The following is a 10,002-nucleotide window of genomic DNA, read 5'->3' on the forward strand; positions in this document are numbered from 1 at the left end:
ATCTTTCCAAAATGTACTCCTAACTTCTTGGATTCTCCGTGGCAGGTTGTGGCCGCTACGCTGGAGGCCAAGGTTATAACAGCATTGGCCACTTCTGTGGGGGTTGGGCTGGGAACTGTGGAGATGGAGGGATAGGAGGCAGCACCTGGTACCTGGTGTGTGATCGCTGTCGAGAGAAATATCTGAGAGAGAAACAGACTGCCGCCAGGGAAAAGGTATCCTACTTTTTCAGGGTTTTAAAGTGAGGTGGTATGAGGAACTTATACAGAGTCTTTAGTAGATGGCCATTGGCATGCTACAAGCTGGGAGAAGAACAAAGCAATTCACTGCTGTGGACTGGGTTTATTTTATGAAATCTATAACATGTACAATATATTTAGAGTACTTTCATCCCTGATTTTCATATTGATTTTAATGGTGGGCCGCTCATTTAGGGGTCTCAAATTAGTTTTATTGCGCTTGGTTGCAACTACTGCCATCAACTACACTTCAAGCAATCTGAACTATACCTTCAAATGTGTGTCCCTCTGTTCTTGAAACCCCATCAGCCTCTAACATCATACTGACTCTTTTAGATTATCAAAACTAATGTACTTGTTTTAACCAGGTGAAACAATCCAGGAAGAAACCCCTGCAGGTGAAGACTCCAAGGGCGCTGCCCACCATGGAGGCCCACCAGGTGATTCGGGCAAACGCTTTGTTCCTGCTGTCGCTCAGTAGTGCTGCAGAGCCCAGCATGCTGTGCCACCACCCAACCCGACCCATGCACTCCCAGCTGCTCCCCAGCCTCAAGGAGGGCGTGTCGGATGAAATCCCCAATAAGATTGGCTGCCTCTACCTTCAGACACTAGCTAGGTAGATAATAGCTCACTTAAAAGCCTGAGTTTTTTTATATAGATAAGAAAACCCGACAGTAACACATGCTAGCATACTGGTTCGAGTCCCTCTCACTTTCCTCTCATCCCTTCAGGCAACACACAGAGAACTTTGGAGTCTACCAAGACGAAAACCTCTTCCAAGATGAGATGAGGTATCTGCGCTCAACGTCTGTTCCTGCACCTTATATTTCAGTCACCCCTGATGCCTGCCCAAATGTGTTCGAGGAACCAGAGAACAACATGAAGTCGATGCCCCCCAGGTAATGCATCTTAGTCCAATGTCTTTAATTAATGAGTTTCCTTTACCATGCTCAGAGCAGACAAGATAATGCTATACATAGATTCTCATTCTCCCCCCTGCACCCTAGTGTAATTAGCTTGACAGCAAACATTATCATGACCAGTGTCAGTGCAAAGTTCAAAAGAGCCTGGCTGCTCCATTCCCTGGTTAATGTTTTTCTCAAGCAAAAAAAACTCTGGTATGAAATGATTCTTTCTAAGTTGTTGACTGCATCTCTTTTGCTTTTCATGTCTTTATGGTATTTGGCTTACAGGCTAAACTGTGTCTGTTTCTCTCTTTTACTTCTCATTCATATAGTCTTGAGACCAGTCCAATCACTGACAGCGATACGGCTAAACGGACAGTGTTTCAGAGATCTTACTCAGTCGTAGCATCTGAGTACGACAAGCAGCACTCACCCTCTCCAGCTCGGGTCAAAGCTGTTCCGAGACGCAGGGTCCACAGTGGTGATGCAGGTAAACATATTTGAATATTAGAAAACATATACTTTTAAGGATTGGTGAGTTACAGCGCCGACACTAACCTGCTCTGCCCCCCGTACAGAGGTGGGATCTTCCCTGTTACGGCATCCGTCCCCTGAGCTATCCAGGCTGATCTCGGCCCACGGCTCCCTCAGTAAGGGGGAGAGGAACTTCCAGTGGCCTGTCCTGGCTTTTGTCATCCAACACCATGACCTGGAGGGCCTGGAAGTGGCCATGAGGCATGCCCTGAGGAAGTCTGCCTGCAGGGTGTTTGCCATGGAGGTACATGCTGCAATGTTTCTCTCCATCTCCAATTTACTTTGTATACATTGTTGCTCTCCAGCCAGCAGGGAATCAGTGCAATAGGCAATTAGTTTTCTTGTATTATAAGTTAATCAATTATACTTGTACTTAATTAGCTAATAGACAAGTTGGACTCAAGAATCGTTTGTGCATCCTTGGAAGACTAATTGGTATGTGTTTTTTTCTTACTCAGGCATTCAACTGGCTGCTGTGCAATGTGATCCAGACCACTTCCCTGCACGACATCCTTTGGCATTTCGTAGCATCTCTCACACCATCACCCTACGAACCTGAGGACGAGGAAGACGAGGAAAACAAGGGGAACAAAGAAAATGTGGAACAGGTACTGAGTGGTTAACTGATAAAAACCCTGCAGCATACATTGTGTTTTGTTGTTGCATCTTCTGATTGCGTACCTCTTCACCCTACAGGAAAGAGACCTTGGCGTTTGTGAACACCCTCTGTCAGACATCGTTATTGCCGGGGAGGCAGCTCATCCCCTCCCCCACACCTTCCACCGCCTCCTGCAGACCATCTCTGACCTCATGATGTCACTCCCCAGTGGCAGCTCGCTTCAGCAGATGGCACTTAGGTACACTTCCTGAATGATTGAAAAAATCATATTGACATTTCTATATTGACTGATTTCAATGTATACTTACTATACTTTAGGGGTGTTGTGATATTCTGGTAATTATGATAACTGTGACACCCGGAAACTGAGATATTGATATCATGTTACAAATACACAAATGACATTATTGTGTATTGTCAACATGAACCAGCGTCTCATTTGCCAAAAAAAGACAAAACATACAATTACCGAAGAGATTCTAGATTACATTTGACTGAAATCACTATTTTTATTCATTTCAAATGTTCAAGATATAACAATAATATTTTTATCTTGGCCTCAATAATCCTCTGGTGAAAATCATTGCTATTTTTAGGCTCCTACTTTACAAATATTGTACTTATTTACTGGCAGAAAGATAAGAGAGGTAATAACCTGCTCACACCTAATACTGCTTATTCTTTTAGGTGCTGGAGTTTGAAGTTCAAGCAGTCCGACCACCAGTTCCTCCACCAGAGCAACGTTTTCCATCACATCAACAACATCCTTTCCAAGTCAGATGATGGTGACAGCGAGGAGAGCTTCAACATCAGCGTGCAGTCAGGCTACGAAGCAATGAGCCAGGTGCTTACCTATAAATCAAATCTGTCTTCTGTTTGTCAACATGGAATAAACCAACAGTAAGACGCTTATTGTCTGTTCATGAAATGCACTAACCTGAGTGTGTGTGATTACAGGATCTCTGCCTGGTGACTTGTCTGAAGGATCTGACCAGTGTTGTAGACATCAAGACGTCCAGTCGTCCTGCCATGATCGGAAGCCTCACAGACGGCTCCACAGAGACCTTCTGGGAATCTGGAGATGAGGACAAGAACAAAACCAAGAGTATCACCATCAGCTGTGTGAAGGGCATAAACGCCACTAATGTGACGGTTCATGTGGACAACTCCAGAGACATCGGGGTAAGTGGGCAACAGCAGCATTTCTATTGTATCAGATAAGCTGGATTTGTTGATAATGTATTTATAAAGGTTTAATATTCCTCTCATTTCCACAGAACAAAGTCACATCCGTTACATTCCTGTGTGGTAAAGCAATCGATGACCTCTGCAGGATTAAACAGGTATTTTTTTAACTCCACATTAATAATGTGTACTTTGTTTAAATGCATCAATGGCAGAACGTTTTGAACATCCCCATGCCATTTTCATCCAAGGTCGACCTTGAGTCCCGTCACATGGGCTGGGTGACGAGTGAACTTCCTGGTGGGGATCATCATGTGATCAAGGTGGAGCTGAAGGGTCCGGAGAACACACTGAGGGTGCGCCAGGTGAAGGTCCTCGGCTGGAAAGAAGGCGAGAGCATCAAAATCCTCGGACAGGTTTCTGCCAGCATGGCCCAGCAGAAGAACTGTGAGGCCGAGACTCTCCGAGTGTTTCGCCTCATCACATCACAGGTCTGTCTAACTGCTTCATACACATACTTATAATCACCTGTGGAATCACTGGAGTCTTTTGGAACTTTATTGTTTACTTTGTTCTACTTTTAGGTCTTTGGAAAACTTATCTGTGGAGATGCAGAGCCAACCCCAGAGCAGGAGGAGAAAAACCTTCTTTCATCGCCTGAGGGAGAGGACAAGGTCTGCACCATAGCAGTTTACCTGTACTATTTGATATTTTAGTGGCCTTCAATCTGACGTTTTACACCTACATTTCCTTATGGACAGGTCCCATCTGATGCAGATCTTAAAGAGCACATGGTGGGAATCATTTTCAGCAGGAGTAAACTCACAAACCTGCAGAAACAGGTATTTAGTCAGTTCTATAAACCATTTACCAGGATTAGTTGTTATAATCTCGGCCCTTTTAACCTGAACTGTATTCATTTCCAGGTGTGTGCGCACATCGTCCAAGCCATCCGCATGGAGGCCACCCGTGTGAGGGAGGAGTGGGAGCACGCCATCTCCAGCAAAGAGAATGCTAACTCTCAGCCCAGTGACGATGACGCCTCCTCAGACGCCTACTGCTTCGAGCTGCTGTCCATGGTCCTGGCTCTGAGTGGCTCCAACGTCGGCCGCCAGTACTTAGCTCAGCAGCTAACACTCATGCAGGACCTGTTTTCTCTGCTGCACACGGCATCCCCGAGAGTACAGAGACAGGTGGGCGGGTGTAAACACACACAACTATAGTAGAGGTTTAGTCACATTAGAATAACTTGTGTACAAAAATTCTGATTCGGTTACAATCATTTTAATTTCTAATGATGATCTACATATTTAAAAGTACATGGTAAAGTAAATACCGTACAAAGTTAAACAAATTACCAACTTGTTTGCCATCTGCTCTTAATTCATCTCAGGTCACATCGTTGCTCAGGCGCGTCCTCCCAGAAGTCACGCCAGTGCGACTTGCCAGCATCATCGGAGTGAAGGCGCTGCCCCCTGCAGACATCAGTGACATCATCCACTCCACAGAAAAGGGCGACTGGAACAAGCTCTGCATCCTCGACATGTTCCTGGGCTGCATCGCAAAAGCCCTCACTGTGCAGCTGAAAGCCAAAGGCACCACCATCGCTGGCACCGCCGGCATGGCCGCGGGCAAAGGGGTCACCACCGTCACGCTGCCCATGATCTTCAACTCCAGGTGAGTTACGTTCTGTTAGGCCTGATCAAAATATGTGGTTAAAGTAAATTAGGGAGAGCTTCACTGGGTCAAAAAACTTGGTATCGGTGATGCAATAAGAAGGAGTAGAGTAAGGATGAAAATTGATGACCCTCCAGCTATCTTCCTTGGTAATTGTTTACAGTCTACAAATGAATACCATGGATGTTTGTTTTCTCTCTCAGAGTTTGGTGATGTTATTTTACTGTAGACGTTTATATCAAAACAAATTGCAAGTTTGTTTGATTTTCATATTATTGCCTCTTTCTTTCCTTCTTTCTCAGCTACATCCGCAGGGGAGAGAGCCACTGGTGGATGAAAGGCTCCACTCCTCCTCAGATAGCAGAGATCATCATAAAGCTGGTTAAAGACATGGCAGCTGTAAGATCTCTTTTTCTTTTTATCTTTCCCTTCAACTCTCTTTGAGCCAAACTGTGTATAGAAGCCTATTTGTCACACTTGGAAATGTACCTCTAAGACTCCTATTTGCTGTTTTTAGGGACACCTTTCAGATAGCTGGTCCAAAATCACCAAAAATGCAATAGCTGAGACCATCATAGCCCTGACCAAAATGGAGGAGGAGCATCGGTCTCCTGTACGCTGTATCGCTACAACAAGGGTATGGACTCAGATGTCACACACATACACAACGCATTGATCTATTCTTGTTGGGTATTTGTTAATACTTTATCACCTATTTTGTGTTGCAGCTGTGGCTAGCCTTGGCTTCGCTGTGTGTGCTGGACCAGGATCATGTGGACAGGCTGTCCTCTGGTCGCTGGATGGGCAAAGATGGACAGCAGAAGCAGATGGTGAGATCAAAGGCTAAAGCAACACCCTGTCCAAAAATATTGACCGATAATCCAAAAAATAACACATTGATTTCCTCTTCCATTTATCCACAGCCTATGTGTGACAATCATGATGACGGTGAGACCGCAGCCATAATCCTGTGCAACATGTGCGGCAACCTCTGCACCGACTGTGACCGCTTCCTCCACCTGCACCGACGCACGCGCTCTCACCAGAGACAGGTGAGTGTCGGCTGGAGGATTCTGTGTTAACTTCTGATTAGTAGGTTCAATAACAGAGTAGAATTAGTTGTTGTATATGATTTTAATATTGTAGTATTCGCGGCTCCGCCGCACGGCTGGCTAGCTACTTGAATAAGGAGGACACGGAGGATCCAGTTGAACCAGAGAACCGGGTTTTATTACCCTCACCACAGACTTAACCCCCGGGGTTGGAAGAAAGCAACAAAAACAGGCTAGACTATCTAGGCGGCGCACGTTCTTCTCCCCAATTGTCTTTTTCTCCTGTTCTTCGCTCTCAATCTCCGCTGCTCCACACTCTTCTTCTACTCTCTTAATTCCCTACTCTCCGTCTTTCTACCCGCCCTGTCCAGCTAACTAGGGCAACATCCTCCCCCCATGAATCCCCCCTCCTTTGTCGTCAGCGCTGCAGGGTCGCTACAATATCATCTTTATGTGTTCTTTCAGGTGTTCAAGGAGGAAGAGGAGGCCATAAAGGTGGATCTCCATGAAGGCTGTGGGAGGACTAAGCTCTTCTGGCTCATGGCTCTGGCTGACTCTAAGACTATGAAGGCTATGGTAGAGTTCAGAGAGCACACAGGTAATGCCACTGTTCTTCTGTTAGTGTTTTACTATAAAAATTGCTGCAAATGTGTTATCTGCTCAAGCTGTGTGGTTATATTAACAGTAATGTCATTGTTTCTGCAGGTAAACCAGCCTCGAGCAGCTCAGACGCCTGCAGGTTTTGTGGTACGAGGAATGGGACGGAGCTGTCTGCAGTGGGCAGCGTCTGCTCAGACCCAGACTGCCAGGTACTTAATATCAACTTTTAACAAAAACATATCAGTCTGAGAATTTGTGTTGAGTCTAATACTCATAAGACACATTTAGAGTAATGTAGCGTTACAGTACTGAACGTGTTATAAGTACTGTGTTTCCAAAGCCTCACCAGTTTCTCTGTGGTTTTCTCTCTCAGGAGTATGCTAAACTGGCCTGCAGTAAAACTCATTCCTGTGGACACCCCTGTGGAGGAGTCAAGAATGAGGAGGCCTGCCTTCCCTGTCTGCACGGCTGCGACAAGAACACTGGCTGTCTGAAACAGGATGCAGACGACATGTGTATGATCTGCTTCACAGAGGCCCTCTCTGCTGCTCCTGCAGTTCAGGTAGCTCTAAATACTAATATTCTAGTCCATATTGTGGATGAGTTTCTAATCTTTCAGTTTCCTCATTTAACTTGTTGTTCTATTCTCAGCTGGACTGCACTCACGTGTTCCACCTTCAGTGTACTCGTCGCGTTCTTGAAAATCGCTGGCTCGGGCCCCGGATCACGTTTGGGTTCATGTTGTGTCCCATCTGTAAGGTAAGATGTTACCTGAAGAGATTCATCCAGCAACAATGAGGATAGATAGATAAGCAAATCTACTGACTGCATTGTTCACTGTCCTTATCGTGAATGCCTTTGACACATGCAGTGAGCTTACCTTACCACCGTAATGAAGCTGTTTTTCAAAATGTGTTTCAATATTTGTTTCCAGAACAAAATCAATCACTCGGTGATCAAGGACCTGCTCGACCCCATTAAGGAGCTGTATGAGGACGTGAGGAGAAAGGCTCTGATGAGGCTGGAGTACGAGGGTCTACATAAGAGCGAGGCAATCACTACACCAGGAGCGCGATTCCACAACGACCCTGCAGGCTTTGCCATGAACAGATATGCATACTATGTCTGCTTCAAGTGCAAGAAGGTACTATATAACATAAAGTCATATTTAATATAAATATTGCTCAGAAGTTGAAAATTAATTTGTGGTTGCCCTTTTACCCAGGCCTATTTCGGAGGAGAGGCTCGCTGCGACGCGGAGGCAGGACAGGGCGATGACTACGACCCCAGTGAGCTGATCTGTGGAGCATGCTCAGATGTCTCCAGGGCTCAGGTTAGGGTCAATTACTATAGCCAAGAGGTTTCACATTTTGTTTGTTTGCTAATTATGACCCTGTAGTCAGCAGTCAATCCTCGAAAAGGGGAATAATATTGTAACTATTAAAAATGCTGCTTATATTGACTCCTTCCCTGATGATTCTTGTTTACCTGTCACCAGATGTGCTCCAAACATGGAACAGACTTCCTGGAGTATAAATGTCGGTACTGCTGCTCGGTGGCCGTTTTCTTCTGCTTTGGCACCACACACTTCTGCAACGCCTGCCATGACGACTTCCAGAGGATGACCAGTGTCCCCAAGGAGGAACTGCCTCATTGTCCTGCAGGTGCTTAGCTATGCTATGGCCTACCGTGACATTGCTAAATTTATCAAACTTTTTGCAAAATACCACACAGGAATAACTATTAAGAGATAATAATTGAGATGTTATCCTTTTCCTTTCTATCACAGGGCCCAAAGGCAAGCAGCTGGAGGGTACTGAGTGCCCTTTGCATGTGGTTCATCCGCCAACGGGGGAGGAGTTCGCCCTGGGCTGTGGGGTGTGCAGAAATGCCCACACCTTCTAAACAACACAAGACTTTCATTGAAAACCAGTTTGTCTACTGTGATTTCTGGCTGCTGCTGAAGCTCAGCTGTGAAGCTTGGCTCTTGCATTGTTGGTCTCCTGGACTGGATCAGGTTTCCTCCCTACGCTGAGAGTCCTCAGGTCTGCTCTTCTACCAACATCAGTAACATGGAGCTCTGATACGATCCTTTGGATTCAGAGTGAATGGAAAAAAAGAACAATAGATTTTAAAAAAAGAAGAAAAAAAAGAAAATATCTTGTGACGTGTTTGCATGCGGCCGTTGTATTCCCTCGGCTTCTATAGACGTTGCACACCTCCTGATCACTGAAGTGTAACAGTACAAGATTTAACATTCAATATGAGAGGAATTTGCTTAAAGGCAAATGTGGATCAGCGTGGGTTTAAAAAAAAAAAAAGGAACAGGCCGTATTTCCAGCTTCCTAACTATAAATTTAAATTTAAATATTGTTGTATGTAAACTTTTTTCGTAATCTTGTACAGTATTCTCCACTGTCAAGTGCATAATGGGTTGACGGACAAAAAAAGAAGGTGGAAAAGACTGTTAAGAATATTATGTTTGGGAGGAAAATAGTGTACGATTTATCTAATCTTGTATATATGATACTATTCAAAATAGCTGTATTCCGAAGTTGCTACTCTTCACTTCAGTTTTGTTTGATATTCTGGGTTATGTTTTGAGCCAGAACTTTTAATGAAGTGCAATACTGGGTGTGCCTCCTATTTTGCAGCTGTTTAACCTATGGAATGTATGTCAATAAAGCCACTGTACATTTTTATACAGTAGACAGTCGTAATTCCCCCTCTTCTTAATGTCAGATCTATTCTGTTGTCTGGAAAATGAAAAGGATGAGCCTGACGCCCGCAGTGAATGATAGTGGATGTACATCCTATTTGGAGCTCTGTCAAAAAAGGAAAAAGTACCAAAATCCTACAGTAATACAAAACAAACAAAAGACCTCACAGTGAGACTGAATACAGCTGAGTGATATGAGGGGCCAGTCTTCACACCAAATACAATTGTGCACCTGTAATGTTTTTCCCTAGTAGGAGGCAATGGGATTGGGGTGTCAGGGGAACAGAGTGTGGACAAAAAGCTGCTGTTATATAAAAGCTTAATACTTGTGAATCTGCTCTGTAATATCTGTGGTGGATGGAGTTGAATGGTAATAAACCAGGTTCTCTGTTTCGCAAAGTATACACTGTGTCATTAATGAGTGGTGACCATTCCCATTAAATTACCTACAGTCACTGTTGGCCTTTGATTG

At 44.7% G+C, this 10,002-nt stretch overlaps 1 protein-coding gene across 12 annotated transcripts in view; it reads left to right on the forward strand.

The window, feature by feature from the left end:
• mycbp2 (MYC binding protein 2) overlaps nt 1-9,985 on the forward strand; it is a 57,640-nt gene extending 47,655 nt beyond the window's left edge. For all 12 annotated transcript variants that reach the window (XM_063887305.1, XM_063887311.1, XM_063887308.1 and 9 more), the window contains 27 exons: nt 46-215; nt 608-855; nt 971-1,138; nt 1,477-1,634; nt 1,723-1,922; nt 2,137-2,286; nt 2,375-2,535; nt 2,985-3,141; nt 3,255-3,479; nt 3,575-3,640; nt 3,734-3,973; nt 4,067-4,156; nt 4,244-4,324; nt 4,409-4,675; nt 4,876-5,159; nt 5,462-5,558; nt 5,677-5,796; nt 5,888-5,989; nt 6,083-6,211; nt 6,677-6,809; nt 6,917-7,020; nt 7,185-7,373; nt 7,463-7,570; nt 7,746-7,955; nt 8,037-8,144; nt 8,310-8,475; nt 8,601-9,985. In XM_063887305.1, the coding sequence (XP_063743375.1) occupies nt 46-215; nt 608-855; nt 971-1,138; nt 1,477-1,634; nt 1,723-1,922; nt 2,137-2,286; nt 2,375-2,535; nt 2,985-3,141; nt 3,255-3,479; nt 3,575-3,640; nt 3,734-3,973; nt 4,067-4,156; nt 4,244-4,324; nt 4,409-4,675; nt 4,876-5,159; nt 5,462-5,558; nt 5,677-5,796; nt 5,888-5,989; nt 6,083-6,211; nt 6,677-6,809; nt 6,917-7,020; nt 7,185-7,373; nt 7,463-7,570; nt 7,746-7,955; nt 8,037-8,144; nt 8,310-8,475; nt 8,601-8,716 (4,247 nt within the window). In that variant the 3' untranslated portion in view covers nt 8,717-9,985. The remainder of the gene's footprint in view (nt 1-45; nt 216-607; nt 856-970; nt 1,139-1,476; nt 1,635-1,722; nt 1,923-2,136; nt 2,287-2,374; nt 2,536-2,984; nt 3,142-3,254; nt 3,480-3,574; nt 3,641-3,733; nt 3,974-4,066; nt 4,157-4,243; nt 4,325-4,408; nt 4,676-4,875; nt 5,160-5,461; nt 5,559-5,676; nt 5,797-5,887; nt 5,990-6,082; nt 6,212-6,676; nt 6,810-6,916; nt 7,021-7,184; nt 7,374-7,462; nt 7,571-7,745; nt 7,956-8,036; nt 8,145-8,309; nt 8,476-8,600) is intronic.
• The last annotated feature ends 17 nt before the right edge of the window (nt 9,986-10,002 follow it).

Source organism: Eleginops maclovinus, chromosome 7 (genome assembly GCF_036324505.1).
Source record: "Eleginops maclovinus isolate JMC-PN-2008 ecotype Puerto Natales chromosome 7, JC_Emac_rtc_rv5, whole genome shotgun sequence".
Classification (NCBI taxonomy): Eukaryota; Metazoa; Chordata; class Actinopteri; order Perciformes; family Eleginopidae; genus Eleginops; species Eleginops maclovinus.